At 50.7% G+C, this 22406-nt stretch overlaps 1 protein-coding gene across 1 annotated transcript in view; it reads left to right on the forward strand.

The window, feature by feature from the left end:
* Positions 1–16289: 16289 nt before the first annotated feature.
* LOC134931268 (disintegrin and metalloproteinase domain-containing protein 33-like) overlaps positions 16290–22406 on the forward strand; it is a 126333-nt gene continuing 120216 nt past the window's right edge. Inside the window, exon 1 of the mRNA XM_063925399.1 lies at positions 16290–16443. Within this exon, the coding sequence (XP_063781469.1) occupies positions 16344–16443 (100 nt within the window). The 5' untranslated portion in view covers positions 16290–16343. The remainder of the gene's footprint in view (positions 16444–22406) is intronic.

Raw genomic sequence — 22406 nt, forward strand, 5'->3', positions numbered from 1 at the left:
GAGGCACCTGCAGCCGGTCCACGTGGGACCCCTGCAGGGAGAAGGCCTAAGAGACTCTGGGGCCTCAATCACTGTGGTGAGCCCCCACCTTATAGATCCTGCTGCAGTATTGCAGGGTCGCACTGCCAAGGTCACCCTGGCAGATGGAATGGAGAAAGCGGTTCCCATGGAAAGAGTCTACCTGGACTGGGGAGCTGGACCAGAGTTGCGAGAAGTTGCCGTCATGGATGGTCTCCCAACTGATGTGGTCCTAGGAAATGATCTGGGTGGTGGGATCGTCACTACGTTTGTTGGCGCCATTCCCCGGAGTCAAGTTCCACAACCACCGTTGACATCAGTTGCTCCAGCACAGCCCAGCCCAGAGGAAAAGACTACAGCTGCTAGACAACTGCCAGCACAGCCAACCACAGCATCACCCAGCCCAGAGGAAAAGATTACAGCGGCTAGATCGGCACATCGACCCCGCATGCCTTTTGCCTCTGGTATGCCTACGTCCCCTAGCAACGCAGAGGATGTCGGTTCCAGCTCGTTTGATCCTGTGGGGGTGCCCAATGATGCTCCTGACCCAAGTGGTTTGCCAACTCCGGCGGTGAGTATGAGAAACCACACTGACTTTTCCATGACTGACCCCTACCAGACTGACCCTAGTAGTCCCCACCTAGATCCCCCTGTAGAGTGTCCCAATTTAGTAGAGATTGAGGGCCACAGGCAGGAGTTTAGGGAGGCTCAACTCTCTGACCCATCCCCGAAAGGCATGAGGCGCCACTCTGGCCGCGGCCTTGACAGGGTTGGGGCAGGAAGTTTGACCTGGCGGGAAGGGTTAAGGTACAGGGTAGACAGGAAAGTGGGAGGGGATAGACCAGATAGGGATTGTGTCCAACTGGTCCCCCCAGGGAACTTTCCTGCGCAACCAGTGTCGGTTGCCAGCGAAACCCCTTTGGGCAGTAACCCTAAGATAGACCGTACCCTGAAGTGCCTGACACAGTGCTTACCCTGGTCTGGAATGTCGGATGATGCCCAGACCAACTGTAAGGCTGGTGCCATGCGTTGGCAGCTGGGGCACTCCAGCGGTTGTGTTGTCTCTGGGCCTCTGCCCATAGGAGAACCCTTGCAGCAAGTTGCTGTGGACATAGCAGGTCCCCTGCCTGTGCGCAGTGGATCGGGGAAGACACACAGCCTCCCTGTAGTGGATGCCACACAGGATCCAGAGGCTGGTGGTCTGGCCGCCATCACTGTGGCACAGGTAGCGGACGAGGAGGAAGGAGTAGGCCTAGGTGACAGGGTAGGTTTCCTGAGTCGACGGAGGAGGATTGGAGGGCAGACAGTTGCCAGATAGGTATGACGGAGGTGCAGTGCCTGGGGCACCATGTGGGAGGAGACAGGGGTAGGCCCAAACCAGAGGGGGTGGAGGCAACCAGAGGCTGTCCCCGACCCACATCACCCAGACCGGTACTGACCTTAGAACCTGTAAGGCCCTACGGACACGTTGTCATTGACTTTAGTCCTGTAGTGAAACCCTTGACAGAGATGGCTAGGAAGGGCATTCCCAAGTCAGTGGACTTTGCACCCGCTTGCGAGTTGGCATTCCAGTCATTGAAGGAGGCTCGGGTACCCGCTCCAGTGCTGATGGCGCACATTCTTGACCAGGACTGTGCGTTACGAACTACTGCGCCACTTCCCGGACTGGGAGCAGTACCGAGCCAGAAAGAGCCATATGGGCAGGAGCACCCTGTGGCCTGTTTGAGCAGAAAACTGCTATGGCGGGAGGTGGGGTATGCCACAATTGGGACACCTTGGGTGGCACTTGTTTGTAACCGGCCCCCCACCGTGGTGACTTACCACCCACCTGTTAGGTGGCGGCAACCTACATTGGGGAAATTGGACAGACTGTTGCGGTGAAGCCTTGCTCTTCAGGTTTATGACTCTCATATTATCCACAAGCAAGGCAAGGCTCATAGCAAGGCGGATGGACTGTCACGTCAGGAGGAGCCTGAACCCCCAAAGAACTCCCGGTAACCTCATTAAGGACTGCGGGACCAGGACCCAAATCGTTGGGACATGGGTCCCTGGTTGACCCGCTTGAATGGGGGGGAGGAGTGTGGCCGGAGAGGCTCCAGCCCACGTGGAAAATGGCCGCCGCAGCACTGAAGGGGTTAACCCCTAGTGCCCGGCGCCATTATCGGGACAATGGGCGCTTGGCGTCACTGTTAAACGTACTTACGGCGCTGGGCGCGGACTGTTTAAAAGTTTGTTTAATGATGTGTTTTAACATGTCATATGTAGTGCTCTATGCACAATTGCAGGAATGCTTGTTTAACTGTATCTATTTTATATTCAAGATATGGTCAGCTGTATCTTAAGGGAGAAAATGCACTTTCTATAGATGTCTGAATAATCATCTCCTGTCAGTAGGAAGTGGCATGCTAATGGCCCTGTCCTAGCAGAGAGGTGTGAATGACAATACCTTTTGATGTGTAAGTTCCTTAGAGAGAGGTGCTAATCACGGGGGATCTGGGCTTGCCTGGAGATGTGAATGGGACAGAAACATTTGTATTTTGAAGCTATGTGATAAATTTATCAATAGTGAATGTTAATCTGATACCAAACGTTGTCTGGGTGACAGGAAGGAGGATATTGTTTTATTGCACTTATATCCTTGTAAAATGTAATTTATTTATATTTTGTGCGGTAACCTGATTGGTTGGAGAAGACAGGGAGGGCTTGCCCCCCTGTGATACTGTGTGGAAAATTGACATAAAAAGGAGACCTGCGTGCCTCCAGTATTGTAGTTGTACCATCTTTATTCTGCTGAAACATCTGATTGTATGCTGTTGCCCCTAGCAATAGGGAGGAGCCTTTTTAAAGGTTATCATTGAGCAAATAAACATCATTGCCTCAAGAAGATTGCTTCATCTTGTGACCTACAGGGTTAGGCCAAACCTAGCCCCGTCCTCCGGCTGTCCAGGGAAGCAACTAACGTCTCCAAGTTCCGCCCTCCGCCAGCTACCGGTAGAGGCCTAGCAAGTGGCTAGTGGGGATTCGTCAGCACCACACAGGTGTGGTAAGGCAGTGCGTCGGCACATACAGAGCAGAACCGTGGTTCCAAACGCCACGGCAGGTTAGGAGTTTGGTGGTGGCAGCATAAACCCGCCCACAACGCAGTGGGTGGAGTCAGTAACAGGCGGTTACTGACGGTAAGCGGGAATCCCCTATGTGGTCAGGCCTCGTGTGACTTGACCTTCCAATCTGTGTGCAGGAGACGGGACGCGAAAGCGGCGAGTGCTTTCGTACGGAACCGTCCTGTCACAGTGTGTATTCACAATTCAGTTCATACTTACCGACTTTTTGGCTGCTCTCTCCGGGAGAGAGCAGCCAGGTCGGTTCGGCAGGGGGGCGGGATGCGATGTGCGTGCAGAGGATGGCGGACCGGGGGTGTGGCGGGGCGGGGGGGGGGGGCATGACTACGGGGATCGTGACGTGTAAGCCCCGCCCCCGCTGCGTAATGCCGCTATTATGGCATTATACAGCAGGGGGCGTGGCTATGATGATGCGATTCAACAAGAATCGCGTCATCGCCTGCCCGGACCGCCCACTTTACTCGCTAAGTGGGCGGCCGGGCTGGGGGGGACCCCTGTAATCGGGAGACTTGCCTGCTCTTCCGAGGGGCCGGGAGGGTCACCCGATTTTTGGGAGCCTCACGGCCATTCCGGGAGAGTAGGCAAGTCTGATTCAGTTATGAACACAAGTTTACAGTTATAAAGTGTTTGTTCAACTCGCCTAATGTGCCAGTAAAATCAAGGTACTGTACTACATAATTTTCTGGTTTTTACATATGAGCAATTACATTACACGTATAATTGGATAATGTTATCATATGCAAGCCATAGAAGCAAGCACAATTCACATAACATACACCAGTGTATTTGTGATTTACAGCAGTAGCTAATCAACCACTAATCCAAAGTCAAATGGTAACAGTACCAGGGGAATATAATAGTAATGCATGTTTTTAAAATGTAAATCACAAACCATTACAGCATAAATGTTTGGTACACCCAATGTGTGCAATGATAGGACATACAATGTTAAAGGACATAAAAGTAAACAAGGACACAACAAAGTGTAAGGGCCCTCATTCCGAGTTGATCGCTCGCTGCCGATTTTCGCAGTGTAGCGATCAGGCTAAAAATCGGCTGTTCTGTGCATGCGTATGGTACGCAGCACGCACACGCGAAGTACTTTCACACAAAACTTTGCAGTTTTACACAAGGTCGAGCAACGCTTTTCAGTCGCTTGAGTCATCGTAGTGTGATTGACAGGAAGTGGGTGTTTCTGGGCAGCAACTCAGCGTTTTCAGGGAGTGTGCTGAAAAACGCAGAGGTGCCTGATAAAAACGCAGGAGTGGCTGGGGAACGGGGGAGTGGCTGGCCGAACGCAGGGCGTGTTTGTGACGTCAAACCAGGAACTAAACAGTCTGCAGTGATCGCAAGATAGGAGTAGGTCTGGAGCCACTCAGAAACTGCATGAAAATATTTTGGAGCAGTTCTGTAAACCTTTCGTTCGCACTTCTGCTAAGCTAAGATACACCCCCAGAGGGCGGCGGCCTAGCGTGTGCAATGCTGCTAAAAGCAACTAGCGAGCGATCAACTCGGAATGAGGGCCACTGTTGGGTTAAAAATACAGTGAGGTTACAAAACATACACTTACAAACACTTAAAAATTACATACTTTAAAAAAAAATAGTGTTCGCATGCAAACACGCCTGCCAAAAGCAGTTCTATTTGAAATTCGTACTTCAGTACGAATCGAGCAGATTTGCGGCAGAGTTGAAGGTATTTACGGCCGAAAACACAAATACGAATCAGTAGTAAATTACCGTATTCTATACAATTACTGTCAAAATTGACCGATGGTGTATTCATTCGTATTTGTGTTCGAGGCGGGGGGGGGGAATACGAATGCTTAAAACGCGGCCGCATATCTAGGTTAGTAAATTACCGAATCCATACTTAGAGGAAATTACTGAAACCGAATGGATTCAATTAAATCAAAATATTAGTAAATATAACCCATGATGATAGATTTGAAAATGTAAGCTAAAATCATTGGCCTGTGTGACCTAACCCTCCAAATCATCCCCATTATATGTCCGCTGCAAGCTGTATAGGAACCTATGTGCCTCATACCTCAATCGCTGCTACATCTGACAGGTCTGATTCATAAATCAGGGCGTCCGGGGAGTGAAATGTTCATTTGCACATGGAAGTAACTGTAACCCTTATGTGTGTTAAGGGGGGTACTGACGGGGGAGATTTGTGCTGAGCGATCTTAACACAGACCACTCAGCACACCTCTCTCCCCCCGCTCAGCACAGCGAGATGTGCTGAGCGAAGGGGGATGGACGGGGGGCCGCGCACTTCACACAGCGGTGAAGTGAGTGACCTGCTAGATTGAGCCTGCATGCAGGCTCAATATAGCACCGGCGATAGCGATGCGCGGGGCCACGGGGGGCATACACACTGCAGATCCCTGCTTGAGATCTAAGCAATCTAGTCATGGGTACCCCCCCCCCCCCCCAAATGATTGTAATACACTAAAGTGATCAGGCTTCTGTACACGTAGTTCTTGTGTGAGATAATGTGGAGAGAGAGAGAAGGGGTTTATTTTTATGTACTGTACTAAGCCTTTGAGAGAGGTGTTTCGGGCAAGGGCGCCGCGTCCGCAGTCCTGCCAGTAGCAGCTTGGCGGCTTCTCTGCGGGAGGTGAGTGATGGACGCTACCCCCGCCTCCCCCCCGCTGTGACTAAAGGTCAGGAGGAGCCACCGCTACAGCGATGAGGAGCTCAGCAGTGATCCGACACAAAGGTAGGACAGGTAAGTGTAGCTGCTGGAGAGACACAGGGAGGCAGCCATGCAGAGACACAGGAGGGCAGCCATGCAGAGACACAGGGAGGCAGCCATGCAGAGACACAGGGAGGCAGCCATGCAGAGACACAGGAGGGCAGCCATGCAGGGACACAGGAGGGCAGCCATGCAGGGACACAGGGGGGAAGTGGGCAGCCATGCAGAGACACAGGAGGGCAGCCATGCAGAGACATGGCGGGGGGGTCAGCCATGCAGAGACACGGGGGGGGGGGAGCCATGCAGAGACACAGGGGGGCAGCTATGCAGAGACACAGGAGGGCAGCCATGCAGAGTCACGGGGGGGGCAGCCATGCAGACACAGGGGGGGCAGCCATGCTGAGACACAGGGGGGGCAGCCATGCAGAGACACGGGGGGGCAGCCATGCAGAGACACGGGGGGGCAGCCATGCAGAGACACAGGAGGGCAGCCATGCAGAGTCACGGGGTGGGGGGGGGCAGCCATGCAGAGTCACAGGAGGGGCAGCCATGCAGAGACATGGGGGGCAGCCATGCAGAGACACGAGGGGGCAGCCGTGCAGAGACACGGGGGGTGCAGCCATGCTGAGAGATAGGGGGGCAGCCATGCAGAGACACAGGGGCAGGGCCGTCTTTTCGTATAGGCTCAATGGGCTCTTGCCCAAGGGCCCCAGAAGTATAAGGGCCCCAGTCTGATAGCTGAGGGTGCCCTCTTTCCAGGGGTACCAGATTTTTTAAAATCGGCCCTAGGGAACCAGAGATATCCGACTTCAAAGCAGTGGTCCCCATCCAAGCCTGTTAATTGCTCTTCCCAGCCAGATATCTCGGGCTCTGTATAACTTAGAGTTTTTCTGAGGGTACATTTCAAAAGCTGGGACTCTCCACTTTCAGTGGACACTGGCAGCTTGTCTCTACTATGCCCAGAACCAGAGAAATCAGCCTTCAAACAGCTGGTCCCTGCTCCAGCTCCACATGCCTAATATGCAGTTTTATATGTTTGTTGGTGGATTGCCCTGGCTCCTGAACTGTGATCCCCAAATTCCCAGTACCTCCTGATCGGTGTCCCCAGTACCTCCTGACAGGTGTCCCCAGCACCTCCTGACAGGTGTCCCCAGTACCTCCTGACAGGTGTCCCCAGCACCTCCTGACAGGTGTCCCCAGTACCTCCTGATAGGTGGGACACTCTAATTTTTATCCCATTCAAAGCTAAGAAATCTTTTTCCAGGAACTTGAGATATCTGCAGTCAAGCAAGCTGCCCCCCACCAGAAAATGATGAATATTAATCCCACTATCAACCCCTCCCTTATGTATTTAACACCCCATAGCACCCTGGAAGTCATGTATCGGGGCCCCTTCATTCAGCCCAATGCCCCCTTCTACAGATTAGTGATCTCCCTCCCGCCCCATCTGTGCAGTAAAGGAGTAATTAGCAGAAATTACTGCTCCAGGTCCTACATGCTGAGCAGAAGCTAGAACACCCCCTACCGCCTGCGGGACATCAAAACTGCCGCTAATAGCACCCCCACCCATGGAGGATGGGTAGGGGCCCCAGTGTATTGTTGTGCCCAGGGGCCCGCACTGCTGCTAAGACGGCCCTGCACAGGGGGGGAGGGCAGCCATTCAGAGACACACAGGGGGAGCGGGCAGCCATGCTGAGACACGGGGGGGGGGGGGGGCAGCCATGCAGAGACATAGGGGTGGGGGGCAGCCTTGCAGAGACACAGGAGGGCAACCATGCAGAGTCACCGGGGGGGGGGGGGGGGGGGGGGGGGGGGGGGGGCAGCCATACATAGACACAGGGGTGGCAGCCATGCAGACACAAAGGATGGCAGCCATGCAGAGACACGGGGGGGCAGTCATGCAGAGACACAGGGGGGGCAGCCACAGGGGGGGGGGGACACGCAGCCATGCAGAGACACAGGGGGGCAGCCATGCGGAGACAAGACATGGGGGGGAGCCATGGAAAGACTCAGGGGGAGGCAGCCATACAGAATACAGAGGGGGGGAGACAGCCATGGGGAGACACAGGGGGGGCAGTCATGGGGAGATACCCCTTTAATTTAATCCTATGTGCACACTTGGGGGGCGCCATAACATGCACATGCTCCGGGCGCCGTGGCTACACGCTACACCTCTGCCTGTCATATTTCAAACACAGCCTGTGACATGGCAGTTAGTAGTTGGCCGGTACTTTATCTCTCTCCGCTTTATCTCTCTCCAACGCTTAGTACATAGATCCCCAAAGTACCATTCAATCAGCTCCTAATTGTTATTTTTCAAATACAGTAGTAGATTTATCAAAGCCCAGAGAGAGATAAGTGGAGAGAGATAAAGTGCCATAAAATCAGCTTCTGTCACATTACAGGCTGTGTTTGAAAATTGTCAGGAGCTGATTGGCTGGCACTTTATCTCTCGCCAAGGTTTGATCTATAACCCCTAACACTGAATGAAGAAGATGACGGGAGAAAAGCCTTCCCAGCGGCAGCATGGAGAATTCCTGGGTGTGTGATGGGGGTTACGGGCTGAGGAACCAGATCAGCAGGTGGTGTCAGGACATGGCTGATGCGGGTTACATAGCACACATTCCAGAGCTGATTATTCATAGAGCACTAGGCGCTCACTCAGCTCTATATCATACCTGCCTGCTACTGAGAGATCATTCCGCGGGGTTGACTGTGGGTCAGCATCAAGAGGACGCCGTCTGCTTCACCCAAGCGGCACTGGTTACAGATCATAGGGATCTCTATACTAAGCCTTGGAGAGAGATAAAGTACCAACCAATCAGTTCCTGTCATGTCACAGGCTGAGTTTGACAAATGACAGATAGGATCTGTTTGGCTGGTACTTTATCTCTCTCCAAGGATTAGTAGATAGAACTCGTAGTGCTTGTCATAAGGAATTCATTGCGTCCATGCAGCCTGGATGCGTTCCTACAGCTTAGTGCTTCTCGCACAGAGACTGTACAAGCTATCCCTACACTGTCAGCTCAGAAGAGGGAGGGTCCTGCTCTGTCTGAGAGCCGTGTCATATAACTCACATCTAACAGGAAATGAGCCCCAAAGCAATGATACTGTATACCCTGGTGTATACATGACTGTATTATTAGCATGCTGCACTCCACTATATCCTTCCACCATGTGTGATTCCCTCTAACTCTCCCTTCCACCACGTTCATGGAAATCATCCCTCACTCCTCTAATGCAGAGTACACCGTGGTCACAGATCCCATGTAATGCAGCATACAACGTGGTCACTGATCCCCTGTAATGCAGCATACAACGTGGTCACTGATCCCCTGTAATGCAGCATAGAGCATGGTCACTGATCCCCTGTAATGCAGAGTACAGCGTGGTCACTGATCCCCTGTAATGCAGAATACACCGTGGTCACAGATCCCCTGTAATGCAGCATACACCGTGGTCACTGATCCCCTGTAATGCAGCATACAACGTGGTCACTGATCCCCTGTAATGCAGCATACAACGTGGTCACTGATCCCCTGTAATGCAGCATACAACGTGGTCACTGATCCCCTGTAATGCAGCATAGAGCATGGTCACTGATCCCCTGTAATGCAGAGTACAGCGTGGTCACTGATCCCCTGTAATGCAGAGTACACCGTGGTCACAGATCCCCTGTAATGCAGAGTACACCGTGGTCACAGATCCCATGTAATGCAGCATACAACGTGGTCACTGATCCCCTGTAATGCAGCATACAACGTGGTCACTGATCCCCTGTAATGCAGCATAGAGCATGGTCACTGATCCCCTGTAATGCAGAGTACAGCGTGGTCACTGATCCCCTGTAATGCAGAGTACACCGTGGTCACAGATCCCCTGTAATGCAGCATACACCGTGGTCACTGATCCCCTGTAATGCAGCATACAACGTGGTCACTGATCCCCTGTAATGCAGCATACAACGTGGTCACTGATCCCCTGTAATGCAGAGTACACCGTGGTCACTGATCCCCTGTAATGCAGCGTACACCGTGGTCACTGATCCCCTGTAATGCAGCGTACAGCGTGGTCACTGATCCCCTGTAATGCAGCATACAACGTGGTCACTGATCCCCTGTAATGCAGAATACAGCGTGGTCACAGATCCCCTGTAATGCAGCGTACAGCGTGGTCACTGATCCCCTGTAATGCAGCATACAGCGTGGTCACTGATCCCATGTAATGCAGAGTACACCGTGGTCACTGATCCCCTGTAATGCAGAGTACACCGTGGTCACAGATCCCCTGTAATGCAGCGTACAGCGTGGTCACTGATCCCCTGTAATGCAGCATAGAGCGTGGTCACTGATCCCCTGTAATGCAGAGTACAGCGTGCTCACTGATCCCTTGTAATGCAGCGTACAGCGTGGTCACTGATCCCTTGTAATGCAGCGTACAGCGTGGTCACTGATCCCATGTAATGCAGCGTACAGCGTGGTCACTGATCCCCTGTAATGCAGAATACAGCGTTGTCACTGATCCCATGTAATGCAGCGTACAGCGTGGTCACTGATCCCCTGTAATGCAGAATACAACGTGGTCACTGATCCCCTGTAATGCAGAATACAGCGTGGTCACTGATCCCCGGTAATGCAGCATACAGCGTGGTCACTGATCCCCTGTAATGCAGAATACAGCGTGGTCACTGATCCCCTGTAATGCAGTATACAGCGTGGTCACTGATCCCCTGTAATGCAGAGTACAGCGTGGTCACTGATCCCCTGTAATGCAGAATACAGCGTGGTCACTGATCCCCTGTAATGCAGAGTACAGCGTGGTCACTGATCCCATGTAATGCAGCATACAGCGTGGTCACTGATCCCCTGTAATGCAGAATACAGCGTGCTCACTGATCCCCTGTAATGCAGAATACAGCGTGGTCACAGATCTCCTGTAATGCAGCGTACAGCGTGGTCACTGATCCCCTGTAATGCAGCATACAGCATGGTCACTGATCCCCAGTAATACAGAGTACAGCGTGGTCACTGATCCCCTGTAATGCAGAATACAGCGTGGTCACTGATCCCCTGTAATGCAGAGTACAGCGTGGTCACTGATCCCATGTAATGCAGAATACAGCGTGGTCACTGATCCCCTGTAATGCAGAATACAGCGTGGTCACTGATCCCCTGTAATGCAGCATAAAGCCAGGTCACTGATCCCCTCTAATGCAGCGTACAGCGTGGTCACTGATCCCCTGTAATGCAGAATACAACGTGGTCACAGATCCCCTGTAATGCAGCATACAGCTTGGTCACTGATCCCCTCTAATGCAGCGTACAACGTGGTCACTGATCCCCTGTAATGTAGCATAGAGCATGGTCCCTGATCCCCTGTAATGCAGAATACAACGTGGTCACAGATCCCCTGTAATGCAGCGTACAGCGTGGTCACAGATCCCCTGTAATGCAGAATACAACGTGGTCACAGATCCCCTGTAATGCAGAATACAACGTGGTCACAGATCCCCTGTAATGCAGCGTACAGCGTGGTCTCAGATCTCCTGTAATGCAGCATACAGCGTGGTCACAGATCCCCTGTAATGCAGCGTACAGCGTGGTCACTGATCCCCTGTAATGCAGCGTACAGCGTGGTCACTGATCCCCTGTAATGCAGAATACAACGTGGTCACAGATCCCCTGTAATGCAGCGTACAGCGTGGTCACAGATCCCCTGTAATGCAGAATACAACGTGGTCACAGATCCCCTGTAATGCAGCATACAGCGTGGTCTCAGATCTCCTGTAATGCAGCGTACAGCGTGGTCACTGATCCCCTGTAATGCAGCGTACAGCGTAGTCACAGATACCCTGTAATGCAGGATACAACGTGGTCACAGATCCCCTGTAATGCAGCGTACAGCGTGGTCTCAGATCTCCTGTAATGCAGCGTACAGCGTGGTCACTGATCCCCTGTAATGCAGAATACAACGTGGTCACAGATCCCCTGTAATGCAGCGTACAGCGTGGTCTCAGATCTCCTGTAATGCAGCGTACAGCGTGGTCACTGATCCCCTGTAATGCAGAATACAACGTGGTCACAGATCCCCTGTAATGCAGCGTACAGCGTGGTCACAGATCCCCTGTAATGCAGCGTACAGCGTGGTCACAGATCCCCTGTAATGCAGCGTACAGCGTGGTCACAGATCCCCTGTAATGCAGCATACAGCGTGGTCACAGATCCCCTGTAATGCAGCGTACAGCGTGGTCACAGATCTCCTGTAATGCAGAGTACAGCGTGGTCACAGATCCCCTGTAATGCAGCGTACAGCGTGGTCACAGATCTCCTGTAATGCAGAGTACACCGTGGTCACAGATCCCCTGTAATGCAGCATACACCGTGGTCACAGATCCCCTGTAATGCAGCGTACAGCGTGGTCACAGATCCCCTGTAATGCAGCGTACAGCGTGGTCACAGATCCCCTGTAATGCAGCGTACAGCGTGGTCACAGATCCCCTGTAATGCAGCATACAGCGTGGTCACAGATCCCCTGTAATGCAGCGTACAGCGTGGTCACAGATCTCCTGTAATGCAGAGTACAGCGTGGTCACAGATCTCCTGTAATGCAGCGTACAGCGTGGTCACAGATCCCCTGTAATGCAGAGTACAGCGTGGTCACAGATCCCCTGTAATGCAGCGTACAGCGTGGTCACAGATCTCTTGTAATGCAGCGTACACCGTGGTCACAGATCCCTGTAGTGCAGCAGGTACGTAAGATCCCAGCGCAGGGTAATGGGATGTAATTATTGGTGGATAGGTCCCTATAAGCGAATTGATAATCTGCTTGTCATGCGCACGAGGCTTCCTTACACGTGAAACGCCCCTTTCCGGCGGTCATTTATTAACTGTAAAAAATGCCGACCTGCTTGTTAAAGTATTACACATCCACATGAAAACGCGCATGATGGAAAAGTAAAATTGGCAGCACGGATGGTGTAATGGTTAGCATTACTGCCTCACAGCACTGAGGTCAAGGGTTCAATTCCCACCATGGCCTTAATGTGTGGAGTTTGTATATTCTCTCCATGCTTGTGTGGATTTCCCTCAGATACACCGGTTTCCTCCCACAATCCAAAAATATACTGGTAGGTTGGGATGTGGTTATTTAACCGGTGCTCGGGATCGCGGCGGTCAGCATGCCGGATCCTGATTGCTAAAAATGGCGACCCGCAGGGTATCTCGTGGGTGTCCACGACACCCATAGACAGTATCACTGTCTATACTGTCATGCCTGCCACTGCCTCACACCATCTACATCCATCCTCCAAATATATTGCCCCTCTGGTGAGGATACGGATTCAGGGCCATCATTGCAGCAGTGTAGGCCCCTGGGCAAAGCAATACACTGGGGCCCCTACCCATCCTGCAGTGGTAGGGGTGGGGGGTGCGATTAGCGGCAGCTGTGATGTCCCGTGGGTGGTAGGGGGTGTTCTGTCTTCCGCTCAGCATGCAGGACTGAAGCAGTAATGTCTGCTAGTTACTCCTTTACTGCACAGACGGTGGGAGGGGTGTAGTATGAGTGGCCGGCGGCCGGGATCCCGACAGCTGGACGAGCGCTAATGAGCCCCTTGCAGGCTCGCTGCAGACGCCACGCTATTTACTCTCCCTCCAGGGGCTCGTGGAGCCCCAAGAGGGAGAATGTGTCGGCATGCCGGCGGTCGGGATCCCGGAACCGGTATAATGGTCGCCGGGATCCCGGCCGGCGGCATACTGAAGACCGCCCAGTGGGAGATGGGGCGGGAGGGAGAACACTAAACTGTAGAAGGGGCATTGGGATGAATGAAGGGGTACATGACTTCCAGGGTGGTAGGGGTGTTTAATACACAGGAGAGGGGTGGATAGTGGAGTGGGCTTAATAGTCATCATTTTCTGGTGGTGGGGGGGGGGGGGGAGGGGCGGCTAGGGGCAGATCTCTTCAGTTCCTGGAAATAGATTTATTAGCTTTCAATGGGATAAGACACAAGAAAGTCTCACCTTTCAGGAGATACTGGGGACACCTGTCAGGAGGTACTGGGCACACCTTTCAGGAGGAGCTGGGGACACCTTTCAGGAGGAACTGGGGACACCTTTCAGGAGGAACTGGGGACACCTGTCAGGAGGTGCTGGGGACACCAGTCAGGAGGTACTGGAGACACCTTTCAGGAGGAGCTGGGGACACCTTTCAGGAGGAACTGGGGACACCTTTCAGGAGGAACTGGGGACACCTGTCAGGAGGTGCTGGGGACACCAGTCAGGAGGTACTGGGGACACCTTTCAGGAGGTGCTGGGGACACCAGTCAGGAGGTACTGGGGACACCTTTCAGGAGGTGCTGGGGACACCTGTCAGGAGGTACCGGGGACACCTTTCAGGAGGTACTGGAGACACCTTTCAGGAAGTGCTGAGGACACCTTTCAGGAGGAGCTGGGGACACCTGTCAGGAGGTACTGGGGACACCTGTCAGGAGGTACTGGGGACACCTGTCAGGAGGTACTGGAGACACCTTTCAGGAGGTACTGGGGACACCTTTCAGGGGATACTGGGGACACCTTTCAGGGGATGCTGGAGACACCTTTCAGGAGGTGCTGGGGACACCTTTCAGGAGGTGCTGGGGACACCTTTCAGGAGGTGCTGGGGACACCTTTCAGGAGGTGCTGGGGACACCTTTCAGGAGGTACTGGAGACTTGGAGATCAGAGTTCAGGAACCAGAGCAATCCACCAACGAACATATAAAACTGCATATTAGGCGTGTGGAGCTGGAGCAGGGAGCGGCTGCTGGAAGGCTGATATCGCTGGTTCTGGGCATAGTAGAGACAAGCTGCCAGTGTCCAGTGAAAGGGGAAAGTCCCAGCCTTTGGCGTATACCCTCAGATGGGGATCACGGCTTTGAAGTCGGATATCTCTGGTTCCCCAGGGCCGATTTTCACAAATCTGGTACCCCTGGAAAAAGGGGAGCCTCAGCTATCAGCCCTTATACTGGCCAAACTGCCCATTGAGCCCATACGAAAAGATGGCCCTGTACAGATTCTCTGATCAGTACAGTAAAATTGCAAATGCCCTTTATTGTAAATATACACATACCTGTGCCTTATATTACAGTCTGGTTCGGGGACCAGGGATAAAAAGTGAAGTCTCTCATCCTTGTGCGAGGCGTAGCATGGAAGCGCAGTAAGGGGCTTCTCGCTTTGTCACAGCGGATAATGCTTCCGCTGCGCTGTAGACACACGTATAATAGCACCACCAGCAGCCAGGAGGGATATACCTTATCTATCAGGTGTCCCCTCCACCTCCAGACTGTACCCCTTACTTTCTGCTTCATGTCACTGCCTGTGAGCCCCTCAGCGCTGCCTAATATGTCCGCACATACAGAGAGTAATAATAATTGTACATGGGAATATTTCGCTTGTATTGGTAGAAGCGTGCGTTCCTGTATAATACACTCCTGAGGGTACAAAGGGGGAGATATATCACAGGTCAGAGAGAGATAAACTACCAGCCAATCAGCTTCTGTCATTTTTCAAACACAGGGGCAGATATATTAAGCAAGGAGAAGTGATAAAGCAGTGATAAGTGGAAGGTGATAACGCACCAGCCAATCAGCTCCTTACTGTCATGTTTCAAACCTGTAATGATTGGCTGGTGCGTTATCACCTTCTACTTATCACTGCTTTATCACTTCTCCAGGCTTAATACATCTGCCCCACAGTCTGTAACCTGGCAGTTAGGAGCTGGTTGGTTGGTACTTTGGGCCAGATGTACTAAAGTGATAAAGTGGAGAGAGATAAACTACCAGCCAATCAGCTTCTGTCATTTTTCAAACACGGGAAGATATATTAAGCAAGGAGAAGTGATAAAGTGTGTGGGGGGGGGGGGGGGGGGGCACTTTGGCAAATAAGGCCTCTGCAAATCGGGCCCCAGCCACATTATCACAAGGGCCCGACATGCCCGGTTTAACCAGCGCTTTCCCAATTTCCAGATGTTTGTGTGTTTAACCCTTGGTTGGCTGTGCAGGGAACTTTCTCCGTGCTCCCCACATGGGCACAGCGGGCAGTGGGCAGGGTAGGGGGCAGATCAGACCCCTACTGCTGGTTTGCGGGCAGTGACTGAGGAGTGGGTTCTGTGTGGAGGAAGTTAGGGCTCAGTAAGGAGAGCCCAGCCTCTGTGCCACTCACAGCCCTACTAACGCCCCCTTAACCCCTCCACTGCCAGGCCTGTCTGTCTGTCTGTCTGTCTGTCTGCACATCTGCAATCTGCAATCCCACAGCCCCAGGGATGGTTGGAGGTTGGAGGGGGAGGCAGAGAGCAGTCTGCATCTGATTACAGAGTACTAGGGGCTGGCAGATGTGTGAGAGCAGGGGGGAGCTTAGTCAGGGAGGAGGGGGCAGGTCAGGGCTGCACATACATATATATATATATATATAGAGAGAGAGAGAGCGAGAGAGGGAAGGAGGCATGTTGGAGGATGAGTGACAGCACAGCCTGGGATGGGGACAAGCTGGGAGAGTGGAGCGCAGTGGTCTTGGATATATGTTCTGTACATTTCTCTTCTAATGCCCCCCTTAGTCACTCCAGAGCAGACCCTCGGTGAGTAACCTGGGAGGGGGCTGTGGTGCGGGGGACGGGGGATATCAGGGGGTACAGTGTCACATCATCTGTGGTGGGGGGGGGGTTGTTCTGATACAATAAAGCTGCTGCTGTAGTAACCTCTGAGCTGAGATACTTTGTTACAGACCCTACAAGTATAGTACAGATGTGGCTTATTGTCTGGTTGTGTTCACACGTCTCCCTGCGCTGTGTGATAGAGCGGTGTCACAGTCACACAACTCCCAGTAACCAGGGCACCCGCTGTGTGATAGAGCGGTGTCACAGTCACACAACTCCCAGTAACCAGGGCACCCGCTGTGTGATAGAGCGGTGTCACAGTCACACAACTCCCAGTAACCAGGGCACCCGCTGTGTGATAGAGCGGTGTCACAGTCACACAACTCCCAGTAACCAGGGCACCCGCTGTGTGATAGAGCGGTGTCACAGTCACACAACTCCCAGTAACCAGGGCACCCGCTGTGGTGGCACCCACAGTACTTATACCTTGCAGACAGGAGGTTCTGTGTACTGACCGACACACATCTGCTGTATACTGACCGACACACATCTGCTGTATACTGACTGACACACAGCTGCTGTATACTGACTGACACACATTTGCTATATACTGACACATCTGCTGTATACTGACCAACAGAGATCTGCTGTATACTGACTGAGATCTGCTGTATACTGACTAACACAGATCTGCTGTATACTGGCTGACACACATCGACTGTATACTGACCGACAGAGATCTGCTGTATACTGACACATCTGCTGTACACTGACACATCTGCTGTATAGTGACCAACAGAGATCTGCTGTATACTGACTGAGATCTACTGTATACTGACTGACACACATCTGCTGTATACTGACCGACACGTGTCTGCTGTATACTGACCGACACACATCTGTATACTGACACATCTGCTGTACACTGACACATCTGCTGTATACTGACCAACAGAGATCTACTGTATACTGACTGAGATCTGCTGTATACTGACTGACACAGATCTGCTGTATACTGACCGACACGCGTCTGCTGTATACTGACTGACACACATCTGCTGTATACTGACCGACACACATCTGTATACTGACACATCTGCTGTATACTGACCAACAGAGATCTACTGTATACTGACTGAGATCTGCTGTATACTGACTGACACAGATCTGCTGTATACTCTCTGACACATCTGCAACAGAGCTTACAATCTATTATGTTAGACATACACAGTTGGAAATATTCCCAGTCATGGCTATTCTGTGCAGAGTTTGTATGTGTTCTCCGTGCTTGTGAGGGTTTCCTCTAACACTCCAAAAACACACCGGCAAGTTAATTGTCTTCTGACAAAAAAAGTAACCCTAGTGTGTATGTGTACACAGCGTTGCAGGGACTGATGCAATTGCAGAATATATGTGCGCTATATACAGAACTGTAAATAAGTAACTGGAAACAGACATAAAATATCCAGCTAGCAGAGAGGCAGCTTCTCCTGTAGGGTGAGATATATCTAGCTGTGGAGAGAGATAAAGTACCAACCAATCAGTTCCTGTCATTTTTCAAACATATGGGCCCATTTATCAACGAGTGATAAAACTTTTTGCGTATAATATCTGGTGCTCCGGCCAATCAGCTCTCAACTGTCATGTGTTCAGCTCCTGTCATGTGTTTGAAAGATGACAGTATGTAGCTGATTGGCTGGAGTACCATTAATCATACTCAACGAGTTTCATCATTCACAGGGAGTTTTTAAATGAACCCCACAGCCTGTAACATGGCAGTTAGATGCTGATTGGCTAGTACTTTATCTCTCTCCACAGCTTGATACACCTTACCCATATTCATAATATAAACATAAATGAAGCGGTTTGTGCACAACACCTAGTATAGGTCCAATTTAGATTGCAAGCTCTTTAACCTAGGGCATCAGTACCATGAGTGAGGCTGTATAAAGCTATCCCCGCTGTGTATGTAACGGGTGTGGTTCGTTTTATCGACAGTATCTAGGTCGACAATGTTTAGGTCGACCACTACAGGTCGACAGTCACTAGGTCGACATGGATGGAAGGTCGACAGGGTTTCTAGGTCGACATGTGCTAGGTCGACAGGTCTAAAGGTCGACATGAGGATTTTTTATTTTTTTTGGTGTCGTTTTCTTCGTAGAGTGACCGGGATCCCAAATTAGTGCACCGCTTCGCTCGCCATGCTTCGGGCATGGTGCCTTCGCTCCGCTACCGCTTCGCTCGGCACACTTTACCGTTCCAATCGTAGTCCACGTGGATCGTTAAGTATGAAAAAATCCCCCCCCCCCCAAAAAAAGTGAAAAACTCATGTCGACCTTTAGACCTGTCGACCTAGCGCATGTCGACCTAGAAACCCTGTCGACCTTCCATCCATGTCGACCTAGTGACTGTCGACCTATAGTGGTCGACCTAAACATTGTCGACCTAGACACTGTCGATCTTCAGACCGGATCCCGCCCGTAACACGTTTCATGCTTACAAGCCATAGCATTCTATCCGCATATGGTGACGGTCTTGCTGGGCTGTCTGTGGTCAGGAAAGGGTTAATAAAATGCACAGTTTATTTTCAAAGTGCAGAGAGGCCTCGTTTCCTGCAATCAGCCGTTGTGTCTGCGCTATAGATACGTGACATTCTCCGGAAACACGCGAGACCCATCACCAACTGTAAGCAACTGTCATGTATGGAGATGTGATGACCTGTGGTGGTCTCCCCTCCACCCCTAGGGGGACTCTCATGTACACATGGCCCCAGGATTGGGAACTAGGTGCAGTGCCCAATGTATCACATTATTACATCTGGATTATATGTTACATTATACATATTCTTCTGCAGCTCTGTAAGGTGGGGTGATAGAGTGTAAGCTTGCGAGCAGGGCCTTCCTACCTCTATGTCTGTCTGTTTTTACCCAGTTTTGTTCTATTACTGTTGTTCTAATTGTAAAGCGCAACGGAATATGCTGCGCTATATAAGACACTGTAAACGGAATATGCTGCGCTATATAAGACACTGTAAACGGAACTTTCTGCGCTATATAAGACACTGTAAACGGAACTTGCTGCGCTATATAAGACACTGTAAACGGAACTTGCTGCGCTATATAAGACACTGTAAACGGAATATGCTGCGCTATATAAGACACTGTAAACGGAACTTTCTGCGCTATATAAGACACTGTAAACGGAACTTGCTGCGCTATATAAGACACTGTAAACGGAACTTGCTGCGCTATATAAGACACTGTAAACGGAATATGCTGCGCTATATAAGACACTGTAAACGGAACTTTCTGAGCTATATAAGACACTGTAAACGGAACTTGCTGCGTTATATAAGACACTGTAAACGGAACTTTCTGCGCTATATAAGACACTGTAAACGGAACTTGCTGCGCTATATAAGACACTGTAAACGGAACTTGCTGCGCTATATAAGACACTGTAAACGGAATATGCTGCGCTATATAAGACACTGTAAACGGAATATGCTGCGCTATATAAGACACTGTAAACGGAATATGCTGCACTATATAAGACACTGTAAACGGAACTTGCTGCGCTATATAAGACACTGTAAACGGAATATGCTGCGCTATATAAGACACTGTAAACGGAACTTTCTGCGCTATATAAGACACTGTAAACGGAACTTGCTGCGCTATATAAGACACTGTAAATGGAACTTTCTGCGCTATGTAAGACACTGTAAACGGAACTTGCTGCGCTATATAAGACACTGTAAACGGAACTTGCTGCGCTATATAAGACACTGTAAACGGAATATGCTGCGCTATATAAGACACTGTAAACGGAACTTTCTGAGCTATATAAGACACTGTAAACGGAACTTGCTGCGTTATATAAGACACTGTAAACGGAACTTTCTGCGCTATATAAGACACTGTAAACGGAACTTGCTGCGCTATATAAGACACTGTAAACGGAACTTGCTGCGCTATATAAGACACTGTAAACGGAATATGCTGCGCTATATAAGACACTGTAAACGGAATATGCTGCGCTATATAAGACACTGTAAACGGAATATGCTGCGCTATATAAGACACTGTAAACGGAATATGCTGCGCTATATAAGACACTGTAAACGGAATATGCTGCGCTATATAAGACACTGTAAACGGAACTTGCTGCGCTATATAAGACACTGTAAACGGAATATGCTGCGCTATATAAGACACTGTAAATGGAATATGCTGCGCTATATAAGAGACTGTAAACGGAATATGCTGCGCTATATAAGATACTGTAAACGGAACTTGCTGCGCTATATAAGACACTGTAAACGGAATATGCTGCGCTATATAAGACACTGTAAACGGAATATGCTGCGCTATATAAGACACTGGTAATAAGTAAATAAATAAAAACACACAAGCACCGGGTACAGCTTACAGTCTCATAGGAAACAGCCCTGTCACTGTGTGTACTTGCTCAGGGAGAGGGCTGTACGGCTACTTGTTTGTTTTTCGGAAGTGTTGGAATTGATACCTGATTTGTACATCACTGTAATTGCATTTTTTTTGCTGCCCTCTGGTGAATCACCTGTTGTAGGGTTGATTGTAACCTATCTACTTGTGAGCTGGAGATTTCAACAGTGTTGGCTAAAGACAGTCCTGAGCCCTTGGTACTTCTAAAACCAAGCACCCAAACTCTGTATATTGGGGGTCATTCCGATTTGATCGCTCGCTAGTTACTTTTATCAGCCGTGCAAACGCATTGTCGCCGCCCACTGGGGAGTGTATTTTCGCTTTGCAGAAGTGCGAACGCCTGTGCGGCAGAGCGCATGCAAAAACAGTTTGTGCAAAACAAGACCAGCCCCGAAGTTACTCTCTGTGTGCGTTGATTCTAACGACGGAGGGACGGCTTTTGACGTCACACACCCGCCCAGCGTTCGCCCGGCCACGCCTGCGTTTTCCCCGACACTCCTACGTTTTTCTAACCTCTCCCTGAAAACGGTCAGTTGACACCCAGAAACGCTCACTTCAAGTCAATCTTCCTGCGTTGTGCCGTGCGACTGAAAGCTTCGCTAGAACCTGTGCAAAACCACAATGGACTTTGTACCCGTACGTCGCGCGTGCGCATTGCGTTGCATACGCATGTGCATAAATACCGGTTTTTCCACTGTTCGCTGCGCTGCGAACAACGGCAGCTTGCGATCAACTCGGAATGACCCCCATTGCACGTTGTTCCTGAGCATTTTCTTTAGAACTTGGCAGCAGGACTTGCCCCAAGTGTATGTTATAGAAAGAGAAAGACTCATATTCCAAGTATTTTCTACTAAATAGCAAAAACATCCCCCTTACGTTCACTGGAATGCAGCGCAAGCTCCGTACCCACCCGGGTGGCCGTAATAGGACAAGTCGCACTGAGCAAAGCGTCTCAAAACTACGTGATTTTGTAGCAAACAGAAAAAATACATAGACACGGGGCAAATACAAGCTACAGTATACATACTGACACGGGGCAAATACAAGCTACAGTATACATACTGACACGGGGCAATACAAGCTACAGTATACATACTGACACGGGGCAAATACAAGCTACAGTATACATACTGACACGGGGCAATACAAGCTACAGTATACATACTGACACGGGGCAAATACAAGCTACAGTATACATACTGACACAGGGCAATACAAGCTACAGTATACATACTGACACGGGGCAATACAAGCTACAGTATACATACTGACACGGGGCAAATACAAGCTACAGTATACATACTGACACGAGGCAATACAAGCTACAGTATACATACTGACACGGGGCAAATACAAGCTACAGTATACATACTGACACGGGGCAAATACAAGCTACAGTATACATACTGACACGGGGCAAATACAAGCTACAGTATACATACTGACACGGGGCAAATACAAGCTACAGTATACATACTG

Source organism: Pseudophryne corroboree, chromosome 1 (assembly GCF_028390025.1).
Source record: "Pseudophryne corroboree isolate aPseCor3 chromosome 1, aPseCor3.hap2, whole genome shotgun sequence".
NCBI lineage: Eukaryota > Metazoa > Chordata > Amphibia > Anura > Myobatrachidae > Pseudophryne > Pseudophryne corroboree.